Source organism: Oncorhynchus mykiss, chromosome 28, assembly GCF_057628025.1.
Source record: "Oncorhynchus mykiss isolate SJ-2025 chromosome 28, ASM5762802v1, whole genome shotgun sequence".
Lineage (NCBI taxonomy): Eukaryota > Metazoa > Chordata > Actinopteri > Salmoniformes > Salmonidae > Oncorhynchus > Oncorhynchus mykiss.
The window spans coordinates 44,853,865-44,875,849 of record NC_143049.1 but is presented as its reverse complement, the minus strand read 5'-3'; the positions used below and the strand labels follow the sequence as shown (position 1 = coordinate 44,875,849).

General features: G+C 45.7%; 1 protein-coding gene across 1 annotated transcript; it reads left to right on the top strand.

The window, feature by feature from the left end:
- Window positions 1-7,329: 7,329 nt before the first annotated feature.
- Window positions 7,330-20,781, top strand: LOC110509179 (vimentin). The gene is made up of 9 exons (XM_036967031.2): window positions 7,330-8,022; window positions 8,506-8,566; window positions 11,776-11,871; window positions 13,907-14,071; window positions 16,250-16,375; window positions 16,818-17,038; window positions 18,000-18,043; window positions 18,194-18,279; window positions 19,207-20,781. The coding sequence occupies exons 1-9, from the start codon at window positions 7,472-7,474 to the stop codon at window positions 19,255-19,257; spliced, it is 1,401 nt and encodes a 466-aa protein (XP_036822926.2). The 5' UTR covers window positions 7,330-7,471; the 3' UTR covers window positions 19,258-20,781.
- Window positions 20,782-21,985: the final 1,204 nt, after the last annotated feature.

The window sequence follows — 21,985 nt, the reverse complement described above, 5'->3', positions numbered from 1 at the left end:
GTTTGGCTCTCCACTCAGAACCTTCCCCTTAAGACGGCTTCTCGCAAGTTGACCCCGCGGTTCATTGGTCCGTTCCGTATTTCTCGGGTCATTAATCCTGTCGCAGTTCGACTTCTTCTTCCGCGATACCTTCGTCGCGTCCACCCGGTCTTCCATGTCTCCTGCATCAAGCCCGTCCTTCGCGCCCCCGCTCGTCTTCCCCCCCCCCCCCCCATCCTTGTCGAGGGCGCACCCATCTACAGGGTCCGTAGAATTTTGGACATGCGTCCTCGGGGCCGTGGTCACCAGTACCTCGTAGATTGGTCAGTCTGTATGGAAGCAACAATGACCTCTCCAGCATCCCCACAGGGAGCTCAGTCTGTATGGAAGCAACAATGACCTCTCCAGCATCCCCACAGGGAGGTCAGTCTGTATGGAAGCAACAATGACCTCTCCAGCATCCCCACAGGGAGCCCAGTCTGTATGGAAGCAACAATGACCTCTCCAGCATCCCCACAGGGAGCTCAGTCTGTATGGAAGCAACAATGACCTCTACAGCATCCCCACAGGGAGCCCAGTCTGTATGGAAGCAACAATGACCTCTACAGCATCCCCACAGGGAGCCCAGTCTGTATGGAAGCAACAATGACCTCTCCAGCATCCCCACAGGGAGCTCAGTCTGTATGGAAGCAACAATGACCTCTCCAGCATCCCCACAGGGAGGTCAGTCTGTATGGAAGCAACAATGACCTCTCCAGCATCCCCACAGGGAGCTCAGTCTGTATGGAAGCAACAATGACCTCTCCAGCATCCCCACAGGGAGCCCAGTCTGTATGGAAGCAACAATGACCTCTCCAGCATCCCCACAGGGAGCTCAGTCTGTATGGAAGCAACAATGACCTCTCCAGCATCCCCACAGGGAGCCCAGTCTGTATGGAAGCAACAATGACCTCTCCAGCATCCCCACAGGGAGCCCAGTCTGTATGGAAGCAACAATGACCTCTCCAGCATCCCCACAGGGAGCTCAGTCTGTATGGAAGCAACAATGACCTCTCCAGCATCCCCACAGGGAGGTCAGTCTGTATGGAAGCAACAATGACCTCTCCAGCATCCCCACAGGGAGCTCAGTCTGTATGGAAGCAACAATGACCTCTCCAGCATCCCCACAGGGAGCTCAGTCTGTATGGAAGCAACAATGACCTCTCCAGCATCCCCACAGGGAGGTCAGTCTGTATGGAAGCAACAATGACCTCTCCAGCATCCCCACAGGGAGGTCAGTCTGTATGGAAGCAACAATGACCTCTCCAGCATCCCCACAGGGAGCCCAGTCTGTATGGAAGCAACAATGACCTCTCCAGCATCCCCACAGGGAGCCCAGTCTGTATGGAAGCAACAATGACCTCTCCAGCATCCCCACAGGGAGGTCAGTCTGTATGGAAGCAACAATGACCTCTCCAGCATCCCCACAGGGAGCCCAGTCTGTATGGAAGCAACAATGACCTCTCCAGCATCCCCACAGGGAGCTCAGTCTGTATGGAAGCAACAATGACCTCTCCAGCATCCCCACCGGGAGGTCAGTCTGTATGGAAGCAACAATGACCTCTCCAGCATCCCCACAGGGAGGTCAGTCTGTATGGAAGCAACAATGACCTCTCCAGCATGCCCACAGGGAGCTCAGTCTGTATGGAAGCAACAATGACCTCTCCAGCATCCCCACAGGGAGGTCAGTCTGTATGGAAGCAACAATGACCTCTCCAGCATCCCCACAGGGAGCTCAGTCTGTATGGAAGCAACAATGACCTCTCCAGCATCCCCACAGGGAGCTCAGTCTGTATGGAAGCAACAATGACCTCTCCAGCATCCCCACAGGGAGCCCAGTCTGTATGGAGAGCAACAATGACCTCTCCAGCATCCCCACAGGGAGGTCAGTCTGTATGGAAGCAACAATGACCTCTCCAGCATCCCCACAGGGAGGTCAGTCTGTATGGAAGCAACAATGACCTCTCCAGCATCCCCACAGGGAGCCCAGTCTGTATGGAAGCAACAATGACCTCTCCAGCATCCCCACAGGGAGCCCAGTCTGTATGGAAGCAACAATGACCTCTCCAGCATCCCCACAGGGAGGTCAGTCTGTATGGAAGCAACAATGACCTCTCCAGCATCCCCACAGGGAGCTCAGTCTGTATGGAAGCAACAATGACCTCTCCAGCATCCCCACAGGGAGCTCAGTCTGTATGGAAGCAACAATGACCTCTCCAGCATCCCCACAGGGAGCTCAGTCTGTATGGAGAGCAACAATGACCTCTCCAGCATCCCCACAGGAAGCTCAGTCTGTATGGAGAGCAACAATGACCTCTCCAGCATCCCCACAGGGAGGTCAGTCTGGGTAAATGGAGCTACTGGGAGTTATTTAACTAACTATGAAGAGCTATTAGAGAATCAATCATCAGATTCACGCCAAAAACAATACAAATCAGCCTGCAGCAATGTCCGTCCGTCTGTCTGTCTGTCTGTCTGTCTGTCTGTCTGTCTGTCTGCCTGCCTGCCTGCCTGTCTGCCTACCTCTACACTATTCCACTCTGAGTTTGATACTAAATAAATGACTACCTCTGTGACACTCATGTTTCTGAATACAACGCATATTTTCCAACCCAACAGACCTCTAAACTGAGGAGAGGGATGGTTAAATGGAGAGGGGTTGGAGGAGACAGGAGACAGGGTTAAGAGGAGAGGAGAGCATAGAGAGGGTTGGGAGGAGAGAGGAGAGAGGGTTAGATGGAGAGGGTTTGGAGGAGACTGGAGAGAGGGTTGGGAAGAGGAGAGAGGAGAGCATAGAGAGGGTTAGGAGGAGACAGGAGAGAGGGTTAGATGGAGAGGAGAACATAGAGAGGGTTGGGAGGAGAGAGGAGAGAGGGTTAGATGGAGAGGGTTTGGAGGAGACTGGAGAGAGGGTTAGGAAGAGGAGAGAGGAGAGCATAGAGAGGGTTAGGAGGAGAAAGGTATAGGAGGAGAAAGGAGAGAGGGTTAGGAGGAGAGAGGAGAGGGAGGAGAGAGGGAGTCAGGAGGAGAGAGGAGAGGGAGTCAGGAGGAGAGAGGCAGGCAGTCTGTATTTCAGATTCAAAGAACTATGACTTCACAAAAAAACGAATGAAAAACACTGTTATTAGGGCTTGGGTCCTGTGATGCAATGACTCACAGTCAGATGCTTGACACACACAAACACACACACACAGCCACATAGACACAGACAAACAGACGCATGCACACACACAGCCATACATACATGCACAGACACACACACACATTAGTTGTATGCAGACTGGCTAAGGGACAGTCCTCCATTGTAACAAGTATAACCTCTTCAGGCTAGAGTGAGTGGACTGGATGCCTAAACACATTCTTCCATCCTGTTGGAGATTATTTGATAAAACAATTCAACATGTGTTTTCAGGGGTTTAGTTTAATTAGACAGCTCCCATTTCATGTCCACACGTGGTCGGATGGTACATCAATGGTAGACATACCTTCTGTATTTTATATTTAATAGGGAACCCCATTAGTTCCTGCCAAGGCAGCAGCTATTCTTCCTGGGGTTTAATATGGATCCCCATTAGTTCCTGCCAAGGCAGCAGCTACTCTTCCTGGGGTTTATTATGGATCCCCATTAGTTCCTGTCAAGACAGCAGCTACTCTTCCTGGGGTCCAGCTAAATTAAGGCAGTTTATACCATTTTAAAAACACACCATGTGCCCTCAGGCCGCTACTCCGCCACTACCACATATCTACAGTACTAAATCCATGTGTATGTATTTGAGTATGTGATCGTGTGTGTGTGTATGTACAGTATGTGTCTGTGCCAATGTTTGTGTTGCTTCACAGTCCCCGCTGTTCCTTAAGGTGTGTTTTTATCTGTTATTTTAAATCTAGTTTTACTGCTGCATCAGTTACTTGATGTGGAATAGAGTTCCATGTAGTCATGGCTCTATGTAGTACTGTGTGCCTCCCATAGTCTGTTCTTGACTTGGGGACTGTGAAGAGACCTCTGGTGACATGTCTTGTGGGTTATGCATGGATGTCCGAGCTGTGTGCCAGTAGTTTAGACAGACAGCTCAGTGCATTCAACATGTCAATAGCTCTCAAATAAAAGTAGTCCTCCACTTTGAGCCAGGAGAGATTGACATGCATATTATTAATATTGGCTCTCTGTGTACATCCAAGGGCCAGCCGTGCTGCCCTGTTCTGAGACAACTGCAATTTTCCTAAGTACTTTTTTTCCTAAGTGCTGTCACGCCCTGGTCTTAGTATTTTGTGTTTTCTTTATTATTTTGGTCAGGCCAGGGTGTGACATGGGTTATTTATGTGGTGTGTCGTAGGTTTTAGGATTGTGGTTTAGTGGGGTTCTCTAGCAAAGTCTATGGCTGTCTGGAATGGTTCTCAATCAGAGGCAGGTGTTTATCGTTGTCTCTGATTGGGAACCATATTTAGGCAGCCATATTCTTTGAGTGTTTTGTGGGTGATTGTTCCTGTCTCTGTCTCTGCACCAGATAGGGCTGGTTTGGTTTTTCACATTTATTGTTTTGTTAGTCTATTCATGTATAGCTTCTTTATTAAAGAACCATGAATAATCACCACGCTGCGTTTTGGTCCGCCTCTCCTTCAACTCAAGAAAACCGTTAGTGGCACCTGACCACACGCCTGAACAGTAGTCTAGGTGCGACAAAATTAGGGCCTGTAGGACCTGCCTTGTTGATAGTGCTGTTAAGAAGGTAGAAACTAGGGCCTGTAGGACCTGCCTTGTTGATAGTGTTGTTAAGAAGGTAGAAACTAGAACCTGTAGGATCTGCCTTGTTTATAGTGTTGTTAAGAAGGTAGAAACTAGGGCCTGTAGGACCTGCCTTGTTTATAGTGCTGTTAAGAAGGCAGAGCAGCGCTTTATTATGGACAGACTTCTCCCCATCTTAGCTACTGTTGTATCAATATGTTTTGACCATGACAGTTTACAATCCAGGGTTACTCCAAGCAGTTTAGTCACCTCAACTTGCTCAATTTCCACAATATTTAGTTGAGGTTGAGGGTTTAGTGAGTTTTTTTCCAAATATAATGCTTTTAGTTTTTGATATTTAGGACTAACTTATTCCTTGCCACCCATTCTGAAACTAACTGCAGCTCTTTGCTAGGTGTTGCAGTCATTTCAGTTGCTGTAGTAGCTGACATGTATAGTGTTGAGTCAGGTTCTACAGCTGCACCATCGAGAGCATCCTGACCCTTGCATCACCGCCTGGTATGGCAACTGCTCGGCATCTGACCGTAAGATGCTACAGAGGGTAGTGCATACGGCCCAGTACATCACCGGGGCCAAGCTTCCTGCCATCCAGGACCTCTATACCAGGTGGTGTCGGAGGAAGGCCCCAAAAAATTGTCAGAGACTCCAGTCACCGAAGTCATAGACTGTTTCACTCTGCTACCACACGGCAAGTGGTACCGGAGCGCCAAGTCTAGGACCAAAATGCTCTTTAACAGATTCTACCCCCAAACCATAAGATTGATGAACAATTAATCAAATGGCCACCGGACTATTTACATTGACCCCCCCCCTCCATTTGTTTTGTACACTGCTGCTACTCACTGTTTTTATCTATGCCTAGTAACTTCACCCCTACCTACATCTGCAAATGACCTCAACGAACCTGTACCCTCGCACACTGACCCGGTTTCTGGAACTCCCTTGTATATAGCCTCGTTATTGTTATGTTATTGTGTTACTTTTTATTATTTAATTTTTTACTTTAGTTTATTTGGTAAATATTTTCTTAACTCTTCTTGAACTTCACTGTTGGTTAAGGGCTTGTAAGTCAGCATTTCACGGTAAAGTTTACACTTGTTGTATTCGGAGCATGTGGCAAATAAAGTTTGATTTGATTTTTTGATTTTGAATATTTACAGAGCACTCTGCCTAGGCAACCCCACAGCGCTATGGCAACCACGGATGTATTCATAACACTGTATGGTCAGTGAGCTCTGAGGTGAAAGTGATGGTAGCTGCCTTCAACTGTCACTTTTCAGACAACAGAGGCGGCCTGTGTCCCATTTGGTACCCCATAGCATATAGTGCACTACCTATGGCCCCTGGTCAAAAGTAGTGCACTAAATAGGGAATAGGGTGCCATTGGGGACACGTGTCGTATGACTAGACAGACACCATAGAAACACTAAATAAGATCACAGGACATTTCTATTCCTCCCCTGGCTGACTAACATAGCTCTAATGCATTAGAAAGGTGTTGCTATGACAACTGTTCTCAGTAATCCAGTCATGTGATTAGTGTTAGCAACTGGATAGCATCTCTCTTTGTGTATGTTAGACTCCCTGAGCACCAGGAACAAACCACGGGGAGAAGAAGACTACTAGAATGTTCTAATGGCACGTCCTCCTCCTGACTGTAGCAACCTGCAGCAGAAGAGGAGAGACACTACAAATTCAACATTCAAGAACAAGTTACATATCGACATTTTCTACAGACTTTCAATTGCCACATAATGTGACATTAGTTATATTTCTTTGAGAAATTATGCAAAGAAAGACAATAATAATAATAATGATAATAATAATAACAATAATAATAATGATAATAATAATGATAATGATAATAATAATAATGATAATGATAATAATAATAACAATAATAATAATGATAATAATAATAATAATGATAATAATAATAATAATAATAATAATAATAATAATAATGATAATGATAATAATGATAATAATAATAATGATAATAATAATAATAACAATAATAATAATGATAATAAAAATAATAATAATAATGATAATAATAATAATAATAATAATAATAATGATAATGACAATAATAATAATAATAATAATAATGATAATAATAATAATAATAATAATCATAATAATGATAATAATGATAATAATAATAACAATAATAATCATCATAATAATGATAATAATGGCAATAATAATGATAATAATAATAATTAGGCGGTGCTTATAGTGTCCTATTTCATACAGCCAGGGTCTAATATTATCAACAGAAACCCTGGAGCAATTAGGGTTATGTTGCCTTGCTCAAGGGTACACTGGCAGAAGTTTCTCCTTGTCAGCTCGGTTACTGGCCCAACTCTCTAACCGCTCGGTTACCTGCCATTGCCCCGTGACGTTTCCGTAATGGATCAAATGGTGAAGTTATAATAGGAATGAAGCTTGTCCAATGGGAAAAGTCAAGTCTAGTTATCCATGTCTCTGGGCACCAAGTGTCTTATCAGCCTGTGATAGGATGTCCGAACTGTCACTCAAACTCCCTGTTGTCACTCAAACTCATTAGCATAAAAACCGGGGTATAAATACGGTCCCAGTGACCCCCCTCCCGTGTCCGCTGAACGATAACGAGAGAGACCCAACCCAGAGAAACTAAAACTTAGTAACCTAACTAGCTCTACAGAAGAGACCGAACATCTCAGGATGACAGCAGCCCGTGGTCCTCAGTCCTCCTATAAGAAGTATTTTGGTGGGGAAAGGAACATGAGCCACTCGTCCTCCTACCCCTCCAGCCGCCAGCTGTACTCCAACCCGGTGTCGGTGCGCTCCTCTCGGGTCTCTTTCGGCCTGTCCTCCGCCGCTCCGGGGGTCTACGCAACCAGGACCCAGCGGCTCCGCAGCAGCGCCCCGATGCCCCGGCTGTCCTCCGAAACCCTGAACTTCTCTCTGTCCGACGCCGTGAACTCCGAGTTCAAGACCAACCGGACCAACGAGAAGGCTCAGATGCAGTCGCTCAATGACCGCTTCGCGAGCTATATCGAGAAGGTCCGGTTCCTCGAGCAGCAGAATAAGATCCTGCAGGCAGAGCTCGAGCAGCTACGAGGGAAGGGCACGTCCCGATCCCGCATCGGGGACCTGTACGAGGACGAGATGCGCGAGCTGCGGCGACAGGTGGACCAGCTGACGAACGAGAAGGCGCGAGTGGAAGTGCACCGGGACAACCTGTCTGATGATATAGACCGGCTCAGAGAGAAGTAAGACAATCAGTTACATGTTGACCGAATAGTTATGGAGTAATTAATGACCACGATATATCCTACACAATGAAACGTTTTATTCATTGATTGCACTACAAGGCACTTATTACAATATACCCCATGTTTACCCATGTAGTTGTTGAGTAATTGACTACATAGAGTCAACATTATTTAATAGGGGTCTAGGTGTCTAGGTGATAATATTAGACCCTGGCTGTGTGATTGCGCTAGTAATGACTTTATTTTCAATAATGCATTGCGTGCTCCTAATTCGACAGGCACATAGTGAGTTAGTGAGACCATCCCAACTTCTGAATGAGCCATGGCTGTTAAAATGCCAGTTTGTTGTTGTTGCATATTGGGGTCTGATTTTTCACACTTTTAATGCACTTTTAAAAGTGTTCTTGAATGTCTTGAAAATACTCTCTAACACAGATAACACCAGATATTTTCCTCAGTACAGTATGTTGTGCTTTCCAGACTGCAGGAGGAGATGATGCAGCGTGAGGAATCGGAGAGTACCATGCAGAGCTTCAGAGGGGTAGGACACAGCTTCATACTACCACACATCTTAGTTAAAGGGGAAGTTCACCCATCTTAGTTAAAGGGGAAGTTTTTTTTAACATGTGGCCTTATTTTCATTGTTTCTGTGCTTGTAGTTTTAAATATTGTGTTTGATTACAGAGAGTCATCACTTGTCATTGACCTCAATGCATTATGAAAATGTTTCTAAAACATGTTATACAACGATCCAAACCAACTCCTATTACATCAGAAACTCATTCTGATACTGTGTCTGCACTCAATGGTAGATGTTAGTTTTCCACTGTTCCATAAATCCATGTTTGAGTAATGCTGTTCACAACAACAACAAAGATGCAAATATAGATTCATGGGATTGTTTTTGTTTCTATGGGTGTAGAGACAGAATGAGATTTATTTATTTAACATTTTTTAATAATATATCCTTTGGTCCATCAAAATATCAGCAATCACACCGTGTAAACGAATGAACAATTCGCCCTCTTTTATTTTATTTATTTTTTATTTCACCTTTATTTAACCAGGTAGGCTAGTTGAGAACACCTTTATTTAACCAGGTAGGCTAGTAGAGAACACCTTTATTTAACCAGGTAGGCTAGTTGAGAACACCTTTATTTAACCAGGTCGGCTAGTTGAGAACAAGTTCTCATTTACAACTGCGACCTGGCCAAGATAAAGCATAGCAGTGTGAACAGACAACAACACAGAGTTACACATGGAGTAAACAATAAACAATAAACAAGTCAATAACATAGTAGAAAAAAAAGAGAGTCTATATTCATAGTGTGCAAAAGGCATGAGGAGGTAGGCGAATAATTACAATTGAGCAGATTAACACTGGAGTGATAGATGGTCATGTGCAGGTAGAGATATTGGTGTGCAAAAGAGCAGAAAAGTAAATAAATATAAACAGTATGGGGATGAGGTAGGTAAATTGGGTGGGCTATTTACCAGTAGACTATGTACAGCTGCAGCTGCTCAGATAGTAGATGTTTGAAGTTGGTGAGGGAGATAAAAGTCTTCAACTTTAGCGATTTTTGCAATTCGTTCCAGTCACAGGCAGCAGAGAACTGGAACGAAAGGCGGCCAAATGAGGTGTTGGCTTTAGGGATGATCAGTGAGATACACCTGCTGGAGCGCGTGCTACGGGTGGGTGTTGCCATCATGGGTGGAATGTAATTGTAACCACGCTATTGAAAGCTGAGACTCTCAAGCTGAGACTCTCATGAACATGATGGTGTTCTCCGTTTTGCCCTAGGATGCCTCACAAGACTTTTAAGATGAGGGCCGGTGCCAGTTTAAAAATGAATGGCAGTATATATGGAGATAGTTTAGTGCCTAAAATAAGGGGATAAATACATGTAAATAAAAATAGTTCCCGAATCGTATTTATTTCTCAGATAGAGGACAGACACTTCAGAACACACTTCCTTTTGATATATTGTTTTGACGATCTGTTATTTAACTAGGCAAGCCAGTTAAGAACAAATTCTTAATTTCAATGACGGTCTAGGAACAGTAGGCTATATACAGGGTATTACAGTACAGGGTCAATGTGGAGGCTATATACAGGGTATTACGGTACAGAGTCAATGTGGAGGCTATATACAGGGTATTCCGGTACAGAGTCAATGTGGAGGCTATATACAGGGTAATACGGTACAGAGTCAATGTAGAGGCTATATACAGAGGGGTGTGGAAGCTATATACTGGGTATTACGGTACAGAGTCAAAGTGGAGGCTATTTACAGGGTATTACGGTACAGAGTCAATGTGGAGGCTATATACAGGGTGTTACGGTACAGAGTCAATGTGGAGGCTATATACAGGGTGTTACGGTACAGAGTCAATGTGGAGGCTATATACAGGGTGTTATGATACAGAGTCAATGTGGAGGCTATATACAGGGTGTTACGGTACAGAGTCAATGTGGAGGCTATATACAGAGGGGTGTGGAAGCTATATACTGGGTGTTACGGTACAGAGTCAATGTGGAGGCTATATACAGGGTATTACGGTACAGAGTCAATGTGGAGGCTATATACTGGGTATTACGGTACAGAGTCAAAGTGGAGGCTATTTACAGGGTATTACGGTACAGAGTCAATGTGGAGGCTATATACAGGGTGTTACGGTACAGAGTCAATGTGGAGGCTATATACAGGGTGTTACGGTACAGAGTCAATGTGGAGGCTATATACAGGGGTACCGGTACAGAGTCAATGTGGAGGCTATATACAGGGTGTCTCGGTACAGAGTCAATGTGGAGACTATATACAGGGTGTACCGGTACAGAGTCAATGTGGAGGCTATATACAGGGTGTTACGGTACAGAGTCAATGTGGAGGCTATATACAGGGTATTACGGTACAGAGTCAATGTGGAGGCTATATACAGGGTATTACTTCAGCATATGTTGCAGAACAGTGATGACAATATACAATACTGACCATGAAAAAAAACTATCTTAAGAGGGTTAATCATCAGTGACGGAGTTGACAGATACTCAAAACAGACATTTTTGGTAAAAAAAAAAACATTTGTAAAATCTGGAAAATAATTAATCTAAAAATCGGCAATAAAAACAATAATTCTATCAGGTCTTTCAGCACTCTGACAGAGTTGATGTTTTACGGAGTTGACAACAATGTAACTTTTCTTCCTCATTCAACTGGTATAGACAGTAACAATGGTGTTTCATGACTCCAAATGAAATGTTCTATTTGAATCTATCAGGCAGGTGGTCTGTTGGCTGCTGTAGGAGACTGTCAGTTCGGCTGGCTGACCAGGCCTCTATTTTGGCAGCAGTGGGAGAGGTCTGTTGGCTTCTGTAGGAGACTCTGTCAGTACGGCTGGCTGACCAGGCCTCTATTTTGGCAGCAGTGGGGGAGGTCTGTTGGCTGCTGTAGGAGACTCTGTCAGTACGGCTGGCTGACCAGGCCTCTATTTTGGCAGCAGTGGGAGAGGTCTGTTGGCTTCTGTAGGAGACAGATGGAGCAGAGGGGAGGATAGCAGGGAGGGATGGGGGACCGGCCGGGGTTATCAGAGCGAGACACAATGTGACCCGTCTGGCTCTGGTCGTCTCTCGGTCAGTTACAGAAAGAGAGGCGAGAGAGAAATAATTAGTTTCATGAGGACATTTCTGTCTTGACCTATGAGGAAAATGTGCGTGTGTGTGGTTATCCCTGTTCATCATGTTGTATTCAGGATGTGGACAACGCAGCTCTGTCTCGTCTGGACCTAGAGAGGAAAGTGGAGTCGCTTCAGGAGGAGATCAACTTCCTGAAGAAACTACACGATGAGGTCAGAACACATACACATGCAAGGAAACATGCACAAAAACACACGCATGCACACGCACGCACACACACACACGGATGTAAACACACACACACAACAACACTGACACACCCACACTCTATCTCTCACACACCCTCCCCCTTCTTTTACCCCTGACCTCTAACCCCAGAGGGATATCCTACGAAGCATGCTAGATCTACTCAGGGTTTTCTAATGCTAACCAGCTTCATTTAGCTTCACATTTCAGCTCAGACTTTATCCGTACTACGACGGTGGAAATTGGTCATCTGCCCGCAGCTTACTCTAGCGGGCTTGTAACGTCGCACCTGGCTAGTTGAATGCTGAACACTTCATTGAGTCAATGCTGAAACATCAATCCATGTGCGAGTCAGTGCTAGGGCTGTTAGGATGACCGTATTACCGCCACAATAGCGGTCACGGGTCATGACCGCAGTCAATTTCCACGTGATTAGTCACGGTAATTAGGCTTCTCCAATCTCTGATGCTGCCGATGATCATTAGTAGCTGATAGGAAAATTATGATTAAATGACTGAACAAATCATTTTAAATGGAACTGTAACTAAGTAAACTTATACTCAACAAAATGAGTTCATAAGAAGGGATTGTGTGACACAGACAAGGAGTAATTAAAGTTAATGAACACCATTCCAACTAGGAAGAAAGAAATGGGTTGTGGATTAAGTAAGCAGATAAGGTAGTTAACCTATGGTTGAACCGATGAAACTGAGCTCTGGGGTGTTTTAGATAACCTAGGAATGCACTCACTGTCTTTTCTGTTAATTAGAACTGTCAGCTAAGTGGTGATCGATAATGTTGAGGGGTCAAAAGTTAATTCAATTATGTTGTGTGACCTGGGAGTGTGTTAGTAAGTTAGAATGAACTTTTAACCTTATTTTGTCCCGGGCGAGAGGAGAGGATTCTGTTAAAACAATGAAATGACGTCATGCTATTGTATATAAACTGTTGCTCGTGGTAAAGTGGCAGCGCGCTCCGAGAATAAATTCTGTTACCTATTATTGAAAAGACTGATCTCCGTCTATTTTATGCAAACAAGAATCTTACAAATTCTCATAAAATAGATTAAGGGAATTCAATTAATGAATACATATTGGTATAATTAAATTACAGTAACAGTAGCCTACCAAACTTGCTGCCTGCCTGGTGCTCATCACTCTATTGTCCCTCTAATCACTCTGACATCAGTGCAAACGTAATAGAAAATCTAATCAAACATATCATATGAGCTCATTTTGCTCAACATTTCTATAAGCTATGCAATTGTGTGAGAAAACAGAGTGATGGCCTCTATTAAAAAGAGGAGGATCCCATCAGCTTTCTATAGGCCAGGCCTACTTGATTTATTTCTCAACTTTCCTAATAATGGCGTCTTTGGTATGCAAGCACCTGTTCCTATCGATAAAATACATGTTATTATGTCATACAAACATTTCACAATTCCAGAAGTTTCAAATGCATTCTGTCATTACTAAATAATGTGGTAGGTGTTTTAATATTAACATTTTTTACACACATTTGATTCGTTAAATATTTCATTAGTCGTCTTCCTCAAATCAAGGGGATGATGACGCAATATTTGCAAGAGGGAGGGAATCTGATTTCATTGGTCTTCAACTCGTGGCTCAGTCATTTCATTCAGGGGCAGTTAGGTTAGCTGTGAGTTAGCCTGCCCCGGAGCAGGTTAGTTCTGAAGGATTCGTTGCCATAGAAATGTACCTGGCTTAAAGCTGGGCCACATTCGTACGACTGGCTATCCCGAGATGAACTCAGAGTTGACAAAAGTTACCTCGCTAACTCTTCAAACCTAATTCATAGGATCTCACTGACCCCTGTTTGTAGGAGCTGCAGTCTCAGGTACTGACCCCTTTCTGACCTCTAACCCCTGTTTGTAGGAGCTGCAGTCTCAGGTGCTGACCCCTCTCTAACCTCTAACCCCGGTTTGTAGGAGCTGCAGTCTCAGGTGCTGACCCCTCTCTGACCTCTGACTCCTGTCTGTAGGAGCTGTTGGAGCTGCAGTCTCAGGTGCAGGTGTCGCAGCAGGTGCAGATGGACATTGATGTGGTGAAGCCAGACCTGACGGGCGCTCTCAGGGACGTCCGCTCTCAGTATGAGAACCTGGCCTCCAAGAACATGCAGGAGTCAGACGACTGGTACAAGTCTAAGGTAGGCTGTTCCCTATACTCTACAGCCTACCCCATATACCCTATACCCTACCCCCTATACCCTAGAGGAGTCTGTAGACTGGTACAAGTCTAAGGTAGGCTGTTCCCTATACCCTACACCCTACCCCCTATACCCTAGAGGAGTCTGTAGACTGGTACAAGTCTAAGGTAGGCTGTTCCCTATACTCTACAGCCTACCCCCTATACCCTACACCCTACCCCCTATACCCTAGAGGAGTCTGTAGACTGGTACAAGTCTAAGGTAGGCTGTTCCCTATACTCTACAGCCTACCCCCTATACCCTACACCCTACCCCCTATACCCTAGAGGAGTCTGTAGACTGGTACAAGTCTAAGGTAGGCTGTTCCCTATACTCTACAGCCTACCCCATATACACTATACCCTACCCCCTATACCATAGAGGAGTCTGTAGACTGGTACAAGTCTAAGGTAGGCTGTTCCCTATACTCTACAGCCTACCCCCTATACCCTACACCCTACCCCCTATACCCTAGAGGAGTCTGTAGACTGGTACAAGTCTAAGGTAGGCTGCACCTTATACCCTTTACCCTATATCCTACAGCAGTAGTCCCCTAACCCATTTTAATCCATTTCATGTGTAGGTGCAAGGTAGGTGCACTTGATTCAGCAGCCCTAGTGCCGGCAAAGTGTTCCCATTTTGAATCATTTCATGTGTCTGGATGTAGAACTCCGACCTACCCGGCAGGCCCGGAGAGCAAATCAAGTGCATCTATAGGCCTAGCGCTGGCCAATTAGATCAGATCACGTGTCTGCAATTCCCACGCTCCATAGACTGAAAAAGAAGCCTTGAACACAGAGCACAGGAAGACGGTCCCCTTTTCTCAGCAGAGGGAAGGGAGAGCGGCGGGACTGGGAGTCGGGTGAGGTGGCCTCACCCCTGTTCCCTCCCCTCTGACTGACCAGATGCACCCCTGTTCCCTCCCCTTTGACTGTCCAGATGCACCCCTGTTCCCTCCCTCCCTCCTCTGACTGACCAGATGCACCCCTGTTCCCTCCCTCCCTCCTCTGACTGACCAGATGCACCCCTGTTCCCTCCCTCCCTCCTCTGACTGACCAGATGCACCCCTGTTCCCTCCCTCCTCTGACTGACTAGATGCACCCCTGTTTCCACCCTCCCCTCTGACTGACCAGATGCACCCCTGTTCCCTCCCTCCCCTCTGACTGACCAGATGCACCCCTGTTCCCTCCCTCCTCTGACTGACCAGATGCACCCCTGTTCCCTCCCTCCCCTCTGACTGACCAGATGCACCCCTGTTCCCTCCCTCCTCTGACTGACCAGATGCACCCCTGTTCCCTCCCTCCCTCCTCTGACTGACCAGATGCACCCCTGTTTCCACCCTCCCCTCTGACTGACCAGATGCACCCCTGTCCTTGATCTTTTTGGCCTTCCTGTGACATCAGGTGATGTAGGTGTCCTGGAGGGCAGGTAGTTTGTCTCCAGTGATGCGTTGTGCAGACCTCACTACCCTCTGGAGAGCCCTGCGGCTGTGGGCAGTGCAGTTGCCGTACTAAGCGGTGATACAGCCCAACCTGGATGCTCTCAATTGTGCATCTGTTAAAGTTTGAGGGTTTTAGGTGCCAAGACAAATTTCTTCAGCCTCCTGAGGTCGAAGAGGCGCTGTTGCGCCTTCTTCACCACGCTGTCTGTGTGGGTAAACCATTTCAGATCTTCAGTGATGTGTACGGCGAGAAACTTTAAGCTTTTCACTTTCTCCACTGCGGCCCTGTCGATGTGGATGGGGACGTCCTTCATCTACTGTCTCCTGAAGTCTCTCTCCTGTACAGTGTTAATAGACATGCCTATTGACAGTCTCAGGTCTATCTCTCCTGTACAGTGTTAATAGACATGCCTATTGACAGTCTCAGGTCTATCTCTCCTGTACAGTGTTAATAGACATGCCTATTGACAGTCTCAGGTCTATCTCTCCTGTACAGTGTTGATAGACATGCCTATTGACAGTCTCAGGTCTATCTCTCCTGTACAGTGTTAATAGACATGCCTATTGACAGTCTCAGGTCTATCTCTCCTGTACAGTGTTAATAGACATGCCTATTGACAGTCTCAGGTCTATCTCTCCTGTACAGTGTTAATAGACATGCATATTGACAGTCTCAGGTCTATCTATCCTGTCTGCAGTTTGCTGACCTGACTGATTCTGCAGCCCGTAACAACGAGTCTCTACGGATTGCTAAGCAGGAGGCTAATGACTACAGACGCCAGGTGCAGGCACTCACCTGTGAGATCGATGCCCTGAAAGGAAGTGTGAGTACAGCACCTGTCACACTAAGAGGAATCTGTCTAGTGAGTCAGCATTTTCTGTTCGAGTGATGGCACTCGCTTGCTCTCCCTCTACCTGCTCTTATCTCCTCCCCCTCCCTCCCTCGCTCTCTCTCCCCTTCTGTCTATCCCCTCTGCTCTCTCTCCTCCCTTTCTCTCCCCTCTGCTCTCTCTCTCCCTCTGTCTATCCCCTCTGCTCTCTCTCCTCCCTTTCTCTCCCCTCTGCTCTCTCTCTCCCTCTGTCTATCCCCTCTGCTCTCTCTCCTCCCTTTCTCTCCCCTCTGCTCTCTCTCTCCCTCTGTCTATCCCCTCTGCTCTCTCTCCCTCTGTATATCCCCTCTGCTCTCTCTCCTCCCTTTCTCTCCCCTCTGCTCTCTCTCTCCCTCTGTCTATTCCCTCTGCTCTCTCTCCCCTCTCCTCCTCTCAGAATGAGTCTATGGAGCGGCAGATGAGGGAGATGGAGGAGAACTTCAGTATGGAGTCGTCTGGTTACCAGGACAACGTCAGTGGTCTGGAGGAGGACATTAGGAACATGAAGGATGAGATGGCCAGACACCTCAGAGAATACCAGGATCTCCTCAATGTCAAGATGGCCCTGGACATAGAGATAGCTACCTACAGGAAACTACTGGAGGGAGAGGAGAGCAGGTAAATGGCCCTGGACATAGAGATAGCTACAGTACCTACAGGAAACTACTGTTCCTACTACTACTACTACTACTCTACTACTGATGATGATGGTGGTGATGATGATGATGAATGTGATGATGGTGATGGTGGTGATAAATGTGATGATGATGATGGTGGTGGTGATGGTGGTGATGAATGTGATGATGATGGTGATGAATGTGATGATGATGGTGATGGTGGTGATGAATGTGATGATGATGGTGATGGTGGTGACGATGGTGATGGTGGTGATGAATGTGATGATGAATGTGATGATGATGATGGTGATGATGATGATGAAGACAGTAGTGGTGGTGATGATGGTGATGGTGATGATGAAGACAGTAGTGGTGGTGATGATGATGGTGATTATGGTGATGATGATGATGATGATGATGATGATGGTGATTATGGTGATGATGATGGTGGTGGTGGTGGTAGTGATTATGGTGGTGGTGGAGGTGATGGTGATGATGGTGGTGGTGGTGGTGGTGATTATGGTGGTGGTGGTTGTGGTGGTGATGTGATGAAGAGAGTGATGGTGATGATGATGAATGTGATGGTGGTGATGGTGGTGAAGATGGTGATGGCGATGATGATGGTGATGGCAATGATGATGGTGGTGGTGGTGGTGGTGATGGTGGTGAAGATGGTGATGGTGGTGGTGATGGTGGTGGTGATGGTGGTGAAGATGGTGATGGTGGTGGTGATAGTGATGGTGGTGGTGATGGTGGTGGTGATGGTGGTGAAGATGGTGATGATGATGGTGATGGCAATGATGATGGTGATGGTGATGAATGTGGTGGTGGTGATGATGGTGGTGATGGTGACGATGATGATGATGATAGTGATGGTGATGACGATGAAGGACATTGAGACATTGCTCAGAGATGAGGAAAACAAAGAATACTGATTGACTCAAAGGTCCCTCTCATTTCAGAATCACCTCTCCATTGCCAAACTTCTCCTCCTTAAACCTGAGAGGTAGGTCCTGTTCTGTAGATTAGATACTCGCTCACCAATGATAGAAATCACTTCATAATATGCTGTATCAATTATCAACAATATGCTGTATCAATTATCAATAATATGCTGTAGAAAAACTCCTCTCTTCATTGTCATCTGTCGCTATAGAAACCATGATGGATTCCAGACCCATGGTTGAAACCACAATGTCCAAAAAGGTTCTGATCAAGACGATCGAGACCAGAGATGGACAGGTACGGTCAGCTTGTTATCCAGAGTGACGTAAAGCATCCATCTTCTGAAAGATTTTGGTACTGGTGCCCCGTGACACTCGAACCCACAACCACCTGAGACACACAGATTCACTTTTCACTGGGTTGATCTGTAACTCTGAGCTTCTACTGTATACATATTAGCAGTTCAGACACACAGACCAGGGATGGACAATGGTCCAAACCACATCTCATAATCCATTCAAATGTTCTTTGAGTTTCTACCCTTGTAGGATGGCCAAGACTCGGGTGACTAAATCAATGGAGGTCAGATAATGGCATTGTGTCAGCTAGGCTGGATGCTGTGAGAGAATTAAGGCTAACTGACAGACATAAACAATATAAGCTGTATATAGATTTTGAGACATGACATGTAGTATTTTCATATTTTAGTATACGCATTTCATATAAATTCCTGTTCTTTTTCAAAGATTTATCCGAAAAACGAGCGTTTCTCTGTGACTCGTCGCCGGAGCAGTGAGCAGAACCCTTTGTGTGGTTCAGCTGGTGTCGTGTTCATGTCCAGTAATCTAGCTTTCTACGACCCGCAGAAACAACTTTACAGATATGAACACCACATGTAAAATCATCAAAGTCGCTGCTAGAATGTGGCACTCTGTCAACAGAGCTTTAAAAAATTAAAATATGAAAAATTACAATTAAATCTGACTTTTTGGATTTAATCATCAAAGCACGTTTCACGCAGAATGGTTGGACACCTTGAACAAGCCTATGTAGCCTACTTAGTATACCATTTAGCAGGCGCTTTTATCCAAGCCACTAAGAGTCACACATGCATACATATAAGGGAATCGAACCCAAGACCCTTGGTGCAATGCTCTGACTGAGCCACACAGGGTCCTGTTATGACCAGGTGTTAACTGTTTCCTCTCTGTCCCTCCCCAACAGGTGATCAATGAGTCCATGAACCATGACGACCCCAGCGATGTCTTCAACTAGAGACCAGCCATCTACAACACAGACAAACATAGATGATATTTGTATCTAGATTCTATTTCTATAACCCGCAGCCATAAACAATATATCTGTCTGTTATATATCTGGATTATGTTTCTGGACCATTCCCCCTGACAGGACTACCTACCCACGGTAAACACCCAGACAGGACTACCTACCCACGGTAAACACCCAGACAGGACTACCTACCCACGGTAAACACCCTGACAGGACTACCTAACCACAGTAAACACCCTGACAGGACTACCTAACCACGGTAAACACCCTGACAGGACTACCTACCCACGGTAAACACCCTGACAGGACTACCTACCCACGGTAAACACCCTGACAGGACAACCTACCCACGGTAAACACCCTGACAGGACTACCTACCCACGGTAAACACCCTGACAGGACAACCTACCCACGGTAAACACCAGACAGGACTACCTACCCACGGTAAACACCCAGACAGGACTACCTACCCACGGTAAACACCCTGACAGGACTACCTAACCACAGTAAACACCCTGACAGGACTACCTAACCACGGTAAACACCCTGACAGGACTACCTACCCACGGTAAACACCCTGACAGGACTACCTACCCACGGTAAACACCCTGACAGGACAACCTACCCACGGTAAACACCCTGACAGGACTACCTACCCACGGTAAACACCCTGACAGGACAACCTACCCACGGTAAACACCAGACAGGACTACCTACCCACGGTAAACACCCAGACAGGACTACCTACCCACAGTAAACAACCAGACAGGACTACCTACCCACAGTAAACACCAGACAGGACCACCTACCCACACTAAACACCAGACAGGACTACCTACCCACAGTAAACACCAGACAGGACTACCTACCCATAGCAAACACAACCAGACAGGACTACCTACCCACAGCAAACACAACCAGACAGGACTACCTACCCATAGCAAACACAACCAGACAGGACTACCTACCCACAGCAAACACAACCAGACAGGACCTCCTACCCACGGTAAACACCCTGACAGGACTACCTACCCACTGTAAACACAACCAGACAGGACCACCTACCCACAGTAAACAACCAGACAGGACTACCTACCCACAGTAAACACCCAACCAAGCCTGCTTCAAGTGTCTTGTTACTGTGTGAGCCTGCTAGAATATTCCACCTGTTGTGAGCTAGACGTTAGGGCTGAGACTGTTATTCTAGGACATGTTTGCACTACTTCTAGGTGGTGGACAGGGAGAGAAGAGAAAGAGGGAATGGAGACTCTAGAGTAGACAGAAACATTACATTTGTCGTCACAGCAATATTTTGTTAACTCTGTAAAAACCTGTCAATGTTACCAGATACAATATAATTATTTGTCTGAATGAACCAGCTGGCCTGTCCTTCACGGCCTGTCCTTCACGGCCTGTCCTTCACGACCGGTACTACATCTGTCAGTCTAGCGGAAGAGCAACACATTAAACACTGTTCATCTAAAGAACAATAAAACTGGTAGACAGACATCCTCGGTCTCAGGGAAGTTATTTGATGTACTAAATCCTCTTAATTTCCTTTGTGCCATAAGGCCACCATTTGCAGTACTCTGAAACGTACAGTACCTCTACTGTTGAGCTGACCTAATTCATGCTGATTTCTCCAAAACAGTTTTATTTTGGTTCAACTTGTTACAGTACCTCTACTGTTGAACTGACCTAATTCATGCTGATTACGCCTAAACAACTTGTTCCCCCTAATGGGAATGGCAATTCTACACTTCCAGGCACATTCCGTGATGAGAGAGTGGAGGCTATGAAAGCAGAATTATAACACCAATGTTGTAACTATTATTGGGCTCAAACTACTGGGTCTTCTAAATTAATTTTCTTATTTTAACATTGTGATTATAATAGAGGAACTAAAACAGGAAATAGAGTTAAGAAGTGTGTTGTTTGTGATAAACAGGAAATAGAGTTAAGAAGTGTGTTGTATGTGATAAACAGGAAATAGAGTTAAGAAGTGTGTTGTATGTGATAAACAGGAAATAGAGTAAAGAAGTGTGTTGTATGTGATAAACAGGAAATAGAGTTAAGAAGTGTGATAAAAACACAACAACAATGGGACATTCAGCTCATGATGGTTACCCCTGCTGTCTCCCATAACAACACTTATCTGATGAAAGTTGCCATGTCAGCTAGATATTAACAGGTCCAGAATCAGCCCCTATAGATTATCCTCATCCTAACTACGAGTAGGGTCAGAATGGCACCCTATTCCCTATATTAGTACACTACTTTTTTATCAGGTTCCGTTCACTCTTAGAAATAGGGGTTCCAAAGGGTTCTCCAGCTGTCCCAATTGGAGACAGAACCCTTTAAGGTTCTAGATAGCATCTTTCTCTAAGAGTGTAGGGTGCACTTTATAGGAAATACGGTGGTATTACGTAGTCATACAGTTAAATTGTAGTGGTGAAGAGTTAAACTGGTCCTGGGTCAGTGGTGAAGGGATAAACTGGTCCTGGGTCAGTGGTGAAGGGCTAAACTGGTGTGATAAATACCTGGATCAGGATAAACTGGTCCTGGGTGGTGAAGAGTTAAACTGGTCCTGGGTCAGTGGTGAAGGGTTAAACTGGTCCTGGGTCAGTGGTGAAGGGTTACACCTTACTGCTACGGGAGGTGGGCACAATCACATGTTGAACACAGCTCTCAGGTCTCCTCTCACTCACTTCTA

Bases quoted from the DNA above. Each gene is read 5' to 3' on its own strand.
- LOC110509179 (XM_036967031.2), top strand. From the start codon at position 7,472: ATGACAGCAGCCCGTGGTCCTCAGTCCTCCTATAAGAAGTATTTTGGT. The intron at 8,567-11,775 runs GTAGGACACAGC...TGTTGTATTCAG, and splicing joins CCATGCAGAGCTTCAGAGGG to GATGTGGACAACGCAGCTCT. The intron at 17,039-17,999 runs GTAAATGGCCCT...CTCTCATTTCAG, and splicing joins CTGGAGGGAGAGGAGAGCAG to AATCACCTCTCCATTGCCAA.